At 57.8% G+C, this 15,663-nt stretch overlaps 1 protein-coding gene and 1 long non-coding RNA gene across 2 annotated transcripts; one reads left to right on the top strand and one right to left on the bottom strand.

Annotated features, from left to right (window-relative positions):
- The first annotated feature begins 11 nt into the window (after positions 1-11).
- Positions 12-6,871, top strand: LOC111561835. Its single transcript, XR_002744754.2, has 2 exons — positions 12-1,479; positions 4,349-6,871. It is a non-coding gene; the product is annotated as an uncharacterized LOC111561835 (long non-coding RNA).
- On the bottom strand, positions 6,804-12,468 carry EN1 (engrailed homeobox 1). The gene is made up of 2 exons (XM_006935242.3): positions 10,999-12,468; positions 6,804-7,936 (listed from the first exon to the last, which is right to left on the bottom strand). The coding sequence occupies exons 1-2, from the start codon at positions 11,870-11,872 to the stop codon at positions 7,620-7,622; spliced, it is 1,191 nt and encodes a 396-aa protein (XP_006935304.2). The 5' UTR covers positions 11,873-12,468; the 3' UTR covers positions 6,804-7,619.
- Between the last annotated feature and the right edge of the window lie 3,195 nt (positions 12,469-15,663).

Below are 15,663 nucleotides of genomic sequence, written 5' to 3'. Positions count from 1 at the left end.
CAAGGTCAGCGCTGGTCCCCTGCGCCGGCCTGGGGGGGGGGGGCAGCCTCCCTAGGAGCAGCGGGGAGCAAACTTGGGAGCTGGGCCCCGGGGAGAGGAGAGGCGGAAGGCGGGGAGCCCAAGGAACCCCGGGCACACCCGCAGCGGAGGCCGAGTCCGAGCGGCCGGAGAGATTGGCCGCAGGAGGATGGCCTCCGCAGCAGAAAACGGAAAGCTTGGAGCAGAGGACGTGGAGGCACTCGGGGGCTGGGAAGCCCATAGAAAATGACAGAAAGAAACGCGAACCCGGCCTAGACGCAAATCGAAACTGCACAAAGAACAGTCACTTGGGAGAACCCGGGGGCGGGGGCGGGGAGAGATGCGGCCTGAGCGCGAGTCTCTGTCGCCTGCTAGGAGGTCGCACGCGAGGACCGGGCCGGAGTGGCCCTTCTCTTGGCGTCCCCAACGAGCGGAGAGGCACGAGCCACGGCACGAGCTGGGAGGCAGAAATGGGGTTTCGCGGTGCCCGGAGGGATCGCGAGCCCCAGAGGCGTTCCCCGTCTCCAACATGCCACTCGACAGAGGGTGCTCGGGCGGTCGGGGCCTGCGGCCTGGGTCGCGCTGACCGGAAGTGCATCTGCGAAGTGTCCTCTGGGCAGGGCGCTGGCCGCCTGGCCGGGCTGGGACAAGGACAAAGTCGGAGTCGCCCGGCTGGGGCGGGACGCTTCCGCCCACCAGCCTGGGCGCAGGTGGGAGAGGAAGGAGGGAAGCAGACCCCGCTGATTGTGGAGGGCGGGGGCCCTATGGATGGGGAAAAGACGGAACCCCCAGGAACTCCATCTGAGACCCGGGTGGAGTGCGGTGTGAGAGCAGGAATTCAGCCCTGACTTGACTAACGTAAGGGGAAGTACAGGGTCGGGGGTGGGGGCTGAGAGCCACTCCTTCTTGAGAGTCCAAAAGACAGAGACTAGCCCTGAACCCAAGTCTGTGCCTCTCCCTATCATGTGCCAAGCTCTCTGTATGCTGGAGACTTGATACTGAGCCTGTTGCCAAGGCGAGTCAGCCTGGCAGTTTACGATGCATTATTACAGTGTAAGTTTTAATGTGGTTTGGTGTGACTGTGGCAAGACGACCCTGGACCTCACTTTTCTCATCTGTAAAATGGGGGTGGTAACATCCCACTCAAAGAAGTGCGTGCGGCTGAATTAAGTAAATTATGCCAAATAGCTAGCAGTGTGAGCTGGCAAGTAAATTATGCTTATGTTATTATCCGTTTCAAACTTCTGGAAGTGTCTTCTGAATTGCCTTCATCCTGTCCAATGGACAAGTCCCGCCGGTGGAAGTGAAGGGGAGAGGAGGACAGGGTGAGCTCCGCTGAGGTGGTTTCTGGGACTTGCTTTGTCTTCTTCAGCACATACATTACCTTCAGCTTGGACGACATTGCAACTATTACAGCTTGCTTCTCCCCAGCCCCCTGGAGGCCGCCAAGCAGCAGCAGAGGTTTGTGGTCAAGTTTCCCGTTGTGTGGGCTTTATCAGATGGCAGAACTGTGGGTCTTTCTGCGGAGTTCGTTGGCCTCCGTCAGGGCTCTAGCCCACTCTCGCAGCGCTTGTGGCCAAATTTTAAATATTCGTGGGCCCCTCTCTTCCTGCGACTCCTTCCGTCTTGCCCCCCAGGGGTCTCCCACCCCTCTGCGCTTGAAACTATGTCCCTCTGGCGCCTGCTGGACACGTCTTCAGAACTCTAGAAGGATGAGTGCACCCCTGAGGAAGCTTCCAAACACCCAATGGTGTGCTTGGGTGGGGGTGGGGGGCAGGGAGGAATCCGCTGGTGGCTGTTAGTCCCCTAAAGCTTTCTTGAGTTTTACCCCCACCCCCAGCAGAGTCGAGGAGAGGGATGTTGGTGCCCATCACCTCCCTCTACACAACACTCCTACTGCCTCTTCCCACCCCACCACTCCATCCCACCTCACTCCTGCTGCCAACAGCCCATTCTAGAGTGAAAGATCCCAGTTCTCGGTTCAGGGTATGATGTGCGTACCTATACACCCACAGTAAATCCTGCTTTTTACAGACTCACCTATACCCGGAGTCTTCCATTACTGAGGCTGAAATCTCCCCAAATGTCCCCAAAGCAGCCCACTCCCACATCTGTGGAGAGAATTCCGGAGTCCCATCTCCAGAGTGACACCTCAGCGGGGGAAAGGCTGCATTTAGAAGGAAATTCAAGGGGCAAATATGGCCCAGGGCTTACCAAGCTCTCTGAAACATCTGCTTTTCGAAACCCTGCCATTCCCCTAGGAGATGCACCTAGGAAGGTGCAGGGGACATCGTAAGGATGGAGAGAGTTGTACTAAGTGTGCCTTGTGTCTGAGCCCAGAGCCACCCGGACCCAGCAGCCTCCTGGGCGAGAGAAGGGGCCACCCCACCACTCCCCTGGCTGCCCTGACTCCAGTCTTCCTGGCCCCCACCAATCAACCCACCCACCTCCACCCCAGTTCTTCCTGGGGGCTTCCACGGAAGGGGCAAGCAGGCACGTCCCAGGCTAGGAAACAATGCCCTGTCCCTGTACAGGCTAGACGGGAAGCCCAAGAGCTGGGGCATGCAGATATGTATTGCACACCGCTATGTGTACTCCTGGACCATGCGTGAATGTGTGCCAGAAGCTTCTACACAGGCAACGTCCCTGTGCTTGTGGGGAACACACCTCTATAGCTCAGCCCATTTAACATTTTTTTGGTATATGTGTACATATTTTACACACATGCGCATATGTAGGCATAGATGAATGCACGCACCTGCTCTTTTGTGTGCAGAAGCGTGTGCATGCATGCAGAGCAGCTATCTGTGCTTCAACACTGCCCACTCAGTGGCACACGGGGAAGAACACTGGACTCAGGGGAAAGCTGGGGGGGGGGCGAGGGCCGGTTTCCTCTCCCTTGCTTTTGAAAGAGGTACTTACTCTCTCAGGACTTCCCCCCACCCCTCCTCCACGCTCCCCCAACCCCCAACTTCCCCAACCACCCCACCCCTGCCTGTGCAATGCAACCTTTTTATTCAAGAATCCCTGAGGACCCCCTCCAACAACAGGACTTCATTAAAAGACTGGCCTAAAGCATTTGGGGGAGGAGTGGGGGTTGGCAGGGTCCCCAGCCCTGTCCCTCTCCACAAGTTGCCACAGGAGTGTAACCCTCTCACCTGAGTTCAAAGTGAGAGAAGAACGAGTTCGCTGGTGGGGGTCGGGGGAGGAGGACACTCGGCCACCTCCCCATGGAGAGGTGAGGCAAAGCTAAGGGAGGGCTGCTGCCCGCTGCCCTGCCCTGCCCCTCCCACCCCCTGTGCACGTTGGTGCATACCGGAAGGCAGTTTTTATTGCCAGAGGAATGGGTTTTCTCCAACACAAAAAAGAAAATCTAGGCTAAGCCCTGGAGGGACTGAGGAGCACACCTGAGAACCGCAGTGGACACCTGGACACAGGACAAGGAATTTGAACAGGGCCTCTCCAACCGTGGCCTTGGCCTCTGGCCTCCAGGAGTCAGCCAAGCCTCACCCCTGCCCCTGCAACCAGGCTTTTTACTGAGGGCATTGGATGGGGGGGGGGGGTGGCAGCAAGTTGGGATGGGGAGAGACTAGGACACAGTGACCTCCCTGGTGATTAACACCTCTGGAAGTGCTGTCATAGGTCACAGGGTTGTGGGGGCCAGGTAGGGGGGCAGGCTAGCAAGCAGACCACTCCTTCTCTGTGCCCTGGGAAACCCAGCCTAGGGAGCCAGAGAACTGGGCACACATGCACACACTCACAAACACCAGTCACCACTGGCATCCATATACCCAAAACACACACTTCCATCTCCCAAGCTGAGGCACAACTAGCACAACTACCCAATACCGTCCAGTACCAATACCCCACCACACACAGGACAACCCACAAACATATAAGCTTGCCTAGACACACAAGGCAGCCCCCCACACCCAAATATCCCCTCCTCCATCCACAGCCTCCCCCTGACCCTACTGAAGGAACAAGACTTTTGAGCGAGAAAACAGAGACCTTTGCCCCCAGAAAGAGCCAGGGATCAATACTGTTTAGACTCAGCTAGTGTGTATTTCCTTCTGGGCTGAGGAAGATTTAAGTTTATGGTTCAATCCGCTCATTTTTTTTTTAAAAAAAGGTAGAAAATGAGGAAGTTGGGATAGCACACGCCAGTATTTATTTCGATGCAACTTCAGACTGTAATACACAGGCGGCTCACTAAAGGCAGCCCCATAAATCAGAGAAATCAATGCCTGTTTATGATTATTATTACTTTCTTTTTTTAGAGGGGGAACAAGAAAGAGAACTGACCAAAGTCCTCTTCCTCTCTCCTCAGCCCCAATCAGGAAGAAAGGAAAATGAGGACGGAGGAAGGCAAGAAGGTGGGAAGGTCAGGGCCTTGGCCAGGTTCCCGAGGTAAAGTCAGGTGCTAAGAGTAGATATGACACAGAAGAAGACACACAGCCACGGACAAGGCACGGAACAAATATTTAAATTCTCCGAGCTTCAGTTTCCTCCAACGGACAAAGAAAATTCTCTTAGCCCATAATGGTTAGAAGATAAAAGGAGATATGGGCAAGAAATCAAATTACATAATAATGACACATCCATAGACTTCACTAATACAATCCGGGGGAGGGGTAACCACCTCGGCCCTCTCCCCCAAGGTTAAGGGGAAGAGCTCTTAGCTTTGACCTCCTGAGAGTACCGAAATGGAGCCTTAAGGAAGAGGATCGTTTCTGGAGTTGTTGCTTGCATTGGCCTCTATCCCAGCCGCTAGATCTGGTGGTCTTGAAGTGGCCTCGGGACCCCCAGGGCCACCATGAAGAAGGATGCAGAAAGGGTAGCCTCGTTTCCAGGCACTCGAAGGAGAAGGTTCTCGACAGAGCAGGGCGCCCCCAACACCACTTCTGGATGTGGCTAGATGTTCTGAGCTACCTGGAGGAGAGGGGGAGGACCGTGGGCTCCAAGTCTCTGACCCTCTAACCTGAAGCCTTGGAAAGTTTGAAGATCCCAGGCCCCCTTCCCCACCAAGGAAGGCAAAGGATGTACCTCCAACCCCCATAAAACCATGCATCTGGGCCACCCCAGGGAAGGTCCCAGGCCTCTGCTTTGAATTCTTCACTCAAGGATTGACTGAGCACCCAGTATGTGCAGAGATGAGTCTCCACACCCCAAGAAGTCGTGAAGGGGGTAAGAGGAAAAAGATTTACTGCAACAAAGTTGGGAGTCCATGGCAATACCACATCTACTCTCCAACTCCAGGCCACTGAACCTCAAGCCCCCAAACCCTCGAGCAAGGACTCAGAGCCGGCTCAGCACTGTCACCTCCCCAGATAGAGGCCCAAATCAGCGGGAAGATTTTCAAGGAAAAAGGCAGAATGACGCCACTCTCACTTCTCACAAAATCAATCCTACAAAAACAACAGGAAAGAAACCCAAGGGAAGAACACAGAGTTCCCATGCAGACCTAAGCCCCGTAAACATACCTGCAAGCATTCTGGTGTGCAAACACAAACGACCACACGAACACACGCCATGAGCTCACAAACATCCAAGTGTGCATCCAATTACAGAGCAACGAACACTCAGGGAGCACAATAGTCACACATGCAGGGACACACAAGACCAGGTAGGTACCTATATGCACCTGTGTTTGCACATGATCACATACGCACACAAGTTCGCCAGGACACCTACACATCTAGCCACACACAGGTACATGCACACATATTTCAGAAGACAGGAAGGAGGAGGAAAGGAGAATTTATCATTAAAAACACAAATCCTGGACAAAAAGATGATACCTCTTGAGGAGGGGCCTCTGGTTCTTCCCCCTAGTCCCTGAATATAGGGGACCCAGTGCCTGCCCAGGAGGATAGGCCCCAGGGGGAAGGGGCAAGAGTGCAGACATTTCCCTCTGGGATGCCCACGTGTCCTAAGGGTCCTGGAGGCTTGTGTCTGCGCCCCCCTCAGTCAGAAAGCAAGCCTTTGTTGGCATTCTGAGAGTGACCTCGCTTAGGTTTGGGGTTTGGACGAGGCAGGCTTGTGCCCACTTGGGAGATGGCTCAAAGTGATCCCAGCAGCAATGTGCTGCTGCTTTGCATAGCGTCCCAGGACCCGGGGCTCTTCTCCCTGGGCTATACGAGACCGGGAGATCCGGGCCGGAGAGGCTCCTTGTGCCGCCCTGGCCCCGCCGCTTCGCCCACAGAATCGCTTCTCTGAACTAAGAGCGGTGAAGACCAGGCGGCAGAGAGGCTAGGCCCAGAGGCCAGGCTGAAGAGCCGTTGGCCCTGGTGGGCAGCTTAGCTGGAGGCAGCCCCTCACCTCTGCCCCGCCTTGGGAAGGCCTTCTGCTTCCGGAGGGAAAAACGTCAAGCAAAGCCCGCACCAGGCTGGGAGGGGGACTGGAGGGAAGAAAAGGGCAAGGTGCAGGCCAGAGCGAGGAGCGGAGCAGGTCGAACAAGAGGAGGCCAAAGCCAGGTTGGTCCTGAACCCGAACCGGGAGCGGCCCGACAGCCCCAGCAGTGTTTCCGGAGTCAGGACTGAGGTTTCGCCTTCCTGGCTCCCTTGGACGCCATTGGAGACCAGGCGTGGGCCTCCAGACCCTCCAGACCCTCTAGACCCGGATCCGCCCGGATCTGGGCCGCCTCTACCACCGCTCGCTCCTCTGGCCCCCGGGATTCGTTGCGCGCTGGTGCGAAGGCCGGCCGGCCGGTGTGTGCGCGGTGCGCGCGGGAGCCCTGCGCCCGCGCCCTTCCCGAACCCGCAAGGAGGAGGGCCGCCAGCGGCTCGTGAGCACAGTGAACACTTTATTTCAGACTACAGGTTTCTGAACATAATAAAATCTTTGGCTTGTAGCGGCGGTTCAGTCTCGCAGTCTGTGGGGTCGTATTTCTCAACGAGTCTCCGGAAAACGAAAGGGGAGCAGGACAGACAGACCGACAGATGGGGCTTGGGAGGTGGGGGGGAGAGGCGAAGGGCAGACACGCGAGGAAACACACTCTCACGCACACAAAGAAAAGTCCCAGAGAAACGAGGGCCAGCGATGCGGGGCGGGAGGCACCGGAGAAGCAACAACATTCAAAAGAAAAAAGGCAACGAAAACGAAACTGGGCCGGGGGCAGCGAGGCGGAGGTGGGGGATAAAATAATTATAATAATTATAATAATTATAACAATAATAATAAAGGAGATTAATAAAAAGTCCAGCAAATAGAGATCGCTACACATATTTCTTTTCCTTACCTGAAATTAAATATATACAAGGTCGTAAGCGGTTTGGCTAGATAGAGCTTTAAGGAGTTCGCAGTTTCGCCCCTTACACCGTGAATAGAGAATAGATCTTATTTTTCGATAGCACCTGTCCGAGTCTTTCTCCCTTTTTAAAAATGTTTCGTTCAAACGTGACTCTCCATTCTGAGAAACTCTCTCTGTCTCTCTCTCTCTCTCTCTCTCTCTTCCCTGTTGCTCCCTCCCTCCTGTGCGCGGATTCTTTCTCCCCCGGCGTGGGGCCGGCGAGGCGGCGGTGGCGGCGGCGGTGGCGGTGGCGGTGCCAGGAGGGGGCGCGGGCGCGGCGGCCGGACCGCGCGGCCCCAGCCGGCGGCGGCTACTCGCTCTCGTCTTTGTCCTGGACCGTGGTGGTGGAGTGGTTGTACAGTCCCTGCGCCATGAGGTGCAGCGCCAGGCCGTTCTTGATGCCTGTGGCTTTCTTGATCTTGGCGCGCTTGTTCTGGAACCAGATCTTGATCTGGGACTCGTTGAGGCTGAGCTCCTGGGCCAGGGTCTGCCGCCGCTGCTCCGTGATGTAGCGGTTCGCCTGGAACTCCGCCTTGAGTCTCTGCAGCTGCTCGGCCGTGAACGCCGTCCGCGGCCGCTTGTCCTCCTTCTCGTTCTTCTTCTTCTTCAGCTTCCTGGTGCGCGGACCTGCAGCGGCGGAGAGGGCCGGGTGGGGGTGGGGACGGAGGGCAGAGGGGAGGGGGTAGAGGGCAGAGGAAGCCGTGAGAATTGCTGGGCCGAGCGGGGATCGCGCCCTGCGCTTCCGGGGCGTTTGCGGAGGCCCTGCGGCGCCCCCGGCTCCCTCCCGCCGGCTAGCCCCTAGATCAATCCATCGCCTGGCTGCTGGGGTCGCCGAGTTCCCTTCTGAGGGGGCGCCAGACGGGCCGCGGAGGAAAACTGGCCGAGGTTGTCTGTACACCCCACACCCGAATTCGGAACCAGAGAGCCGCGTGCCAGGCTTAAATCCCATAATCCAAGATGGAGACACATTTGGAGCCCCATCCGGTGGATCCCAGACTTGGAGGTCAGGGGCCTGCTGTCTTCACAGCCCTGGAATAAAAAGAGTCTCAAGACTGGACCAGTGAAGACACTAGGGCAGGACTGCCCTGAGGGAACTGCCAGCCTGCAAACTAATCCTCCCTTCCTCCTCAAGGAGCCACCTACACCCAGCAGGGACAATAAGACCCCATCTGCTTGTGGCTATTGACCCCAGAAAATAAGGGGATAAGAAGGGGACTTGGAGGGGCTTGCCTAGATCCAAAGTCTTTGGTGTATGTTCTCTCCACGTCTCCTTCCTCTTTGGCCTAACTGAAGCCCTTTCTAGAATCCCAGGGAGACACTGACCACCCTGTTCTCTGAAGAGAGGGAAAAGGCATTCACCCGGTTGCATGTCTTGCCCACATGGCCCTGGCCCCCAGGGTTCTCCGCTTTGCCCCTTGGATGGTGCCAGTGAGAAAGCGAGAACCCTACCCACTCCTCCACCGGGCTCTCTCTTTTGAACACATAAGCTACAGTTTCAGGATTGAAAAATCCTGGATTAACAAATACAGACCAGATATGCTTTCCCTGCCCATCTTAAGACATTTGCAAAGAGACTACATCCCTCTTGACCCCATCCATGAGCAAAATATGGGCAGAGGGACAGAGACAGAGGGAGAATACTGCCAGAATTTTGTGCTTCGCCCCTACGACGAATATGGGAAGAGGCCCCAGCAAACCTCCCCCCCAAGAAGGTGAAATCTCTCCCAAAATCTGGTCTGGGAAGAGAGCTGCTATGGAGCCCAGCCCTGAGAGAGGAGGGGGAAAGAGGAGGCAGCCTTTAAAGCCTGCACCTCAGTCTATCAGCCTCACACCCAAGTCTTCAGGCACTTACTTGGTGGGCCCTGTCCTGATTATGGGAGCTTACTGAGCCAAGTTAAGTCCCCGTTGGGCCTTTTAATATCTGAAACTGTCTGGAAAGAATGGTCTTCACCGGAGTCTCCAAACCTAGCAACAGAGGGGCAAGCTGGGCTGCTGGCTCCTGGGGCAGGCCAGCGCCTGGGGTCACCAGCTGTCCTATGACAAAAGAGTCCAGGCCTGGCTAACTGCAGCGACTCAGGTCTGGGTTGAGGTTCATCTCCCTGAACTGCCCATGCAGGAGGAGCCAGTACCCTGCCTCCCCAGGCCCGTAAGAAGGAAAGCGGCCAAGAACAAAGGCAAGGCCCACTCCTAAGCTCAGTGCAGAGAGGACTAAGAGGTAGGGTGGGGAGGGAGGACGGCCTCAGTTTGGATTAGTAATTAGCTGAGCGGGTAGAGAGATTGCCCAGGAAATGTGCACATCTCCAGAAAGGCCCCGCTGCGCGTTGTGCGTCCGGGACGTTGTTAAGAGTGCTGTTGGGTACGTGTGTGCAGAGGCACGGACACTTGTAATAAAATCGTAGCCTCCTGGCCAGCCTGAGCCGCACAGCCTGACAGCTCAATCACTCTATCCATCAGGCGAGTCAATCAAAGCAGCTTTTCGGAGGTTCAGGGAGTCCGACGTGTCAATAACGGGGCTCGAGATGGCGGGGGCTGATAGCGCGCATCGATCCGCGCCCGGCCGGCAACCGTGGGGGAGGCTAGACACCAGCCGGAGTAGAGCTGCGCACGGCTACGCTGTGCCCGGCCTCCTGCCGGACCGGGTGCCCGGAACGCCAATTGTAGGCCAGAACCCCTGCTGCCCTCCTCGCAGTGCCCACCCGCCTCCCTGGTGCTGCCGTCCCGGGAGGCGGGCAGGCCCCAGCCTCCTCTCCCGGGGCCTTGGGTTGTCCCAGCGCGGGTCTCCTCGGCCTCGGGTTCTCCTAGCGCGAGGGACAGGCGGAAAAAGGGCAAGGGAAACCAACCTACGGCTGGCGGAAATCTGCTAACTGGCAGATACGGGGAAGAAAGGAGTGGAAGAAGGAAGGGGCAGAGTCGGGAGGATGTCCGAGCCCGTGGCACAGAGAAGCTGCCCAGGAGGCTGTCAATCATGTCCTGGGCCCCCGCGGCCTGGCCCGAGCCTGACCGCTCTCCTCTCCTCTCCCACTGTCTGTGAGCGCTAGAGAACCAGGAGCCACGGGCTTTCGGCACGGACCGTTTTGACAACCGCCTTTCCCTGGATTCTACCCACCCGGGCCAGACTCTCTTGCCTACCCGGCCTGGGGAAGAAGAGACAGCGATCAGAGGCTTTTCTCTCTCTTTCTGTGTGTCCTCAAATCTATCTCGATGTAAAGAAACTCTCCCCAGAAAATATAGAGATGGTGTTTGCGTGTGTAAGAACACAAGGCGATATTTCTCTGATCAGAGCCTTGCTGGATTTCGGCCTCCTCCGGACCTGGCTGGCGGGATTTCAAACCCAGATCACTAGGCCCACCTTCCCGCCGGCTCTAAACATCTCTCTCCCTGGAAGAAAATCAATGACTGACTGTGTCTTTCCTAAGAATAATAAAGGTAAAACACAAAGAAGGCCCCAGGGGCTCGGACTTCAAAACCAAAGGATCGAGCTTCTCGTGCCAGGAGCTGTAGCCTCTCCAGTGGTGGCCGCAGAGGCCAGGGGCGCCGGACTGGGGGCACACCCGGCTGGGACTGGGACGGGGGTGAGGAGGAGGAAGCAGGCGTGAGAGGAGAGAGCGCCAGAGGCCGAGTTTGCTCCCCCCGGCACGGTGGCGGCTGAGAGTTCTGGGGACAAGGCGCAGCCGGGGTTGGGTACTCACCGGAGGACGGACGATCCGAGTAACGCGTGCAGTACACCCAGGCCGGCCAAACGAGGGGCTGCTGCGAGTCAGTTTTGACCACGGGCCCGCCGTTGGCTGAGCCCATAAGCAGGATGGCGGGGTTGCCATGCTCCGGGTACTTGGCACCCGGCGCACCAGGGCTCCCCACGCCGCCTCCACTGCCGCCGCCGCCGCCGCCGCTGTCCGAAGGCTTGGCCGCCGCCGCCGCCGCCGCCGCTGCCACGGCTGCCGCGGCCGCCGCCGCCGCCGCGGGGTTCCCGGCTTTGGACGCACCCGCACCGCCGCCGGCGGCTGGCGGAGAGCCGTCGGGTGGGCCACAGTTCACGTCCGGAGCGCACAGGAGCGAGGCGGCGCCTGGCGCCCGCGTGCCCAGCGGGTGGACAGGGTCTCTACCTGCGCCGGTCTGGCCTCGGTCACGCTCGACCCGGCCTCCTCCTGCGCCTCCTCCGGCCGCCGCCGCCACCAGAAGCTGCGGCGGCGGCTGCTCTTTTTTGCAGCCGAAGTCCGGCCTCAGGATGTTGTCGATGAAAAAGTTGGTGGTGCGGTGCAGCTGGGCCGCGGGCTGCGGCTGGTGAGCAGGCGCCGCGAGATGCTGCGGCGGCGGCGGCGGCGGCGGGGGCGGGGGGTGCGGGGGGAGGTGCGGGTGGTGGGCCAGGGGCGGCAGGCAGGGCGCCGCGGGCGGCGAGGGGGGCGCGGGCTGCGGGGACACCGGCACGCTGTCTCCATCGCTGCCGCTGCTGCCGCTGGCGCCGGGGCTCAGGCTCAGGCTCAGGCTGCCCGGGGCCGCCGCCACCGCCGCCGCGCCGAGGCCCGAGTCGCGCTGACTTTTAGGTTCCGGCTGCTGTTCTTCCATGCTCGGCCGCCCCGCCGCCCCGGCCGCCGCGCCGGCCCCCGCCCCCCCCGCCTCGCTCCCCACCCCACTTTGCCAGCGGCCCGTGGGGGTGCGCGGAGGAAGGAGGCCGGCGAAGCCCCAGCGAAGGCACGGGGCGGGTGCAGGAAAAAAAGCCCAGGCGCCTGGCCTGGATCGCTCGCTCTTATCGAGCAGATAGATCTCGCTGTCTCTCCCTCTCTCTAATTTGTAGACATCCAGATATGGAGACACTTGGCTATTTCTTTTTTTCTTTCTGCAACCAGATTCAATGATTTGTTTTAAATGGGGAGTAAGCCACGGCCAAAAAGGAAAAGGAAAAAAAAAAAAAAAGAAAAAAGAAAAAAGAAAGCAAGAAAAAAGAAAAAAGCTCCAAGAATTTTTTTTTTCTTAAAGGGAAAAAATAGTCTTTAAAGTCTAGCCATCTTCCTAGGCAGGAGTGAGGGGTTTGACTTCCCCGAGTGTCACGCTCAGCTGTGCCCAGAGCGCGAGGCTGGCAGCGCCTTTAATCGCCTTTGCTTTTTTTGCAGCGAGAGCGCGTCTCCGCCAGCGCCGGGGCTGCCTTTTTTTTTTTTTTTTTTTTTTTTTTCTCAAATCTCTGACAGCTCGGATCTTTGCACAAACTCTCTCGCTTAAAAAAAAATCACCCAGGCACACTTTTTGCCTTCAAACCGGAAGCACGTGAGTCAGGCCGCACGTGTGCGGGGCCAATGGCGAGCCAGGGTTCGCGCTGACACCCGGGCCCCGGCCCAATGGGCGCGCGCGGGACTTTGCGGATAAATAATCCGGGGGCGGCGGCCGCTGGCGGAGAGGGGGCGCCGCGGCCAGGGCCCCGCGCGTCCGGCCCGCCCTCCCCCACCCGCGCTCGAGCCCCTCCCCCTCTTTCAAGCCAGGACCGAGCCAGCACCGAGGAAGGGGCAAAGGAGACCAGGAAGGGGTGGATTTCGGGGTGTAGGCAAATAGAGAAGCAACTCCATAAACAACTTGTTGGAGAAATGCAGGATTATGGGGGCGTGCGCGCCGGGCATAGGGTCAGGAAGCAGGGGCCTCCGCTCTTTTACATCCCTTTGCCTAAGAAATTCAGCCTTTTCTTTTCTTTTTCTGTTATGAAGGGTGAAATGGGGTCGGTGTGTGTGTGTGTGTGTGTGTGTGTGTGTGCGTGCGCGCGCGCGCGTGAAGGGAGAGGGGTGAGACGAAGAGGGTCAAAGATGTGGAATAGACCTAGAGTTGGTTACTTTGAGATAATCAGTTTATTTTTCATAAATCACAAACCCCGGAGGCCAGCCGCGCCTAGCTAGCACCGTCTGTTGGTAGGTTTTGCAGTGCTTGCCGGCCAGCTATTGCGTGTGCTTTCCGGAGTATCCGTACCCACGTCCTACCCTGTCCGGACCTTCGACAACCCCCGGGAGCTGTCCTGGCGCCATTAAGCCAAGCCCAGAGGGCGCGAGAGAGCCCAAGCGCCGGGCGCGCCAGGCGCCTGTTCTTTTCCTGGCGGTCGAAGTGGAAGCCATCCGGGCGTCTTAGAGTTGTCCTGGGCGGGCCCCTGGGCCAAGCAGGTCAGGGTGCCGTTGTGCTCGACGCAGGGCTTTAGGGTTCAGGGCAACCTCCGTGTGAGATTTTCCTGCAAAGTGAAGTCAAACAAATGTGAAAGTGCTGCACCTTAAGTGTTTGCCCTAGCCTGCTGACGATGTGGACAACGAGTTTGCCCTGGTGGCCCAGAGCTCTCTGGAATTACCCCCGACCCCCTGGAGACCCCTGGCTCTATCCCTGCGTGTTCTTCCCAAGCTTTGGGGGACCGCGGAGGCTCATGCCACCCCCACGCTCAGGAAGACCAGTCTCCAGTCCTCTGGTCTCTTTTTTGCTGTTTCCTGGTCGAGGCACCCTAAAAGCTTTCTGGTGGCCAGGGATGGGGTGGGGGGTGGGGGGTGGGCAGGTGAGGCGCTGGACACCAGCGGGGTTTGTCTGCCCAGCTGTGTTGGAAGGCCAGGCTCAGATTGTGTCCTGAAGCCTGCGGTACCGGAGAGTGGCTAGAAAGACTCCAGCAACTTAAGGCCTTCTCAGGGATGTTATCTTGGAGCTCCGGCGAACCTGTTCTCCCTGACGGCCATCCGCAAACAACTGGGACAGCGAAGAAAGGATCTCTGGGGATGTTGTCTTAGAGGACAATGCAAAATAATTCCCTTGTGCCCCCCGAAAAGCCACAGAAGGTTAGGAGGAAAATAAAACGAAAATCCCAGCAAGCTGAAAACCCCCGCAGTAGCCGAAGTTTCTCGGAGGGGCTGGTGGAGAGCGGGAGTTCTTGTTGCTGGCTGCATCGGTCAGCCCAGCCGAGGGTCTTCCTCTATGGGGGGGTTCTCAGAGCTCCTGGTTAGACCTGCCCGGTGGCCTGGGGGCTGCCAGGACCATTTTCCAGGGCGCTGCGCTAAGCAGGCCCGCCTTGATCTCCTCAATCCTCCCCAGCTGCCCCCCAACCCCACCTTGGAGTCGACCGGGTCCTCTTCAGTTCTACACCCAAGGGCGCCCCGAAATCTCCCGGTGCCCCATCTTTTCTCCCCGAAATGGGGGTGGGATTTTATTTATATTTAAGTTCGCAAAATTGAAATCTTTATCCCGCAAGCGAGCGTGGGTACTTAATTAAATTCTAATTAGGACACTATCAATATCCTATTTAGCCGCGTAGCTTTTGTGCGCCGCGGTCCCTTTCAGCGCCGTAAATAGGGTCTCGACGCCTTATCTCGCCTGCAGGAGACGCCTCGAGAAGGGCTGCGGAAGATAATTTATAGGTTTTAATTACTCTTCATTCCGCCTGATCAGCTTGGCGTTCATCACAGGCCTGTGAATAAAACCCTGGTCAAAAGCTCTGTCACATCGCGCTGGCAAGACGCTTAATCAAAGTGAGCGGCCCCGCGCGCCGCGCGGCCCGGCTCCTCCACGTAATTTCCAGCCAGCTGATAAAGCCAGCTGAATAATGCGGCGGCCCTTTGGAGACACCATTTACAGAAATGACTTTATTGACGGCTTAACGTCGGTAATTCATTTTACCTTTCATGTAGTGGAGCCCGGATTTGTTACAGTAATGGGATGATAAATGCACCCGCGGCCCACGAGCTCCGGCTGGATTAGGCGGCGCTCCCGCGCGCTGGCTGGTCCCCCCCACCTCCCCCAGGCCAGGCCCGGCGCGCCCCGGATGCTCCGCACCCAGCGCCAGCGCCGTCAGCTCTCCACGACCCCCCGCCCGGGCCCACACTCTCCTCTCCCTCCTGAAAATGAGCATACCTTGCTAGCGGGTTGGTGTCCTAGCAAGCCAGGAAGTGAGATGTGTGAATGCTAGGAGTGAGCAAATGTTGGCCAAGATGGGTGTGTAAGGGGTCCAGAGGACTCGGAGTGGGCTCAGGACTGGGCGTGTGGGTAAGGAAGTGCCGGCAGGGTGAGTTGTGAGTATGTGGGTAAAGGGGTTGGGTGTGTATGGAGCCATGTGTGTGCACGTCTGAATACATCCGTGTGCCCGTACGTTTCCCGTCCGCATTTCGCGTTTCTGCCTTTGAGAATTAAGGAATTTCTTCCAACTTGATAGATATCCAGGTGGGGATGGCCTGGAGGTAGACTGACTGGAAGCAGGTTGGGGGAATCTAGGAGGAAGAGAATGAAGTCCCTTTCTCCAATGGCCCTCTGCTCCTGGGCCAGAGGTGTGGATGTTTGGGGGCACCCAGTGCCCATTTGCCTTGCCTTGAAGTTCTGAGTTGTGCAGTTTCCCCAAGGCAAGAGGCTCCACAGAA

This window comes from Felis catus, chromosome C1 (assembly GCF_018350175.1).
Source record: "Felis catus isolate Fca126 chromosome C1, F.catus_Fca126_mat1.0, whole genome shotgun sequence".
Classification (NCBI taxonomy): Eukaryota; Metazoa; Chordata; class Mammalia; order Carnivora; family Felidae; genus Felis; species Felis catus.
This window is presented reverse-complemented; position numbering and strand designations above follow the sequence as displayed.

Bases quoted from the DNA above. Each gene is read 5' to 3' on its own strand.
- EN1 (XM_006935242.3), bottom strand. From the start codon at position 11,872: ATGGAAGAACAGCAGCCGGAACCTAAAAGTCAGCGCGACTCGGGCCTC. The intron at 7,937-10,998 runs GTGAGTACCCAA...CCGCCGCTGCAG, and splicing joins CTCGGATCGTCCGTCCTCCG to GTCCGCGCACCAGGAAGCTG.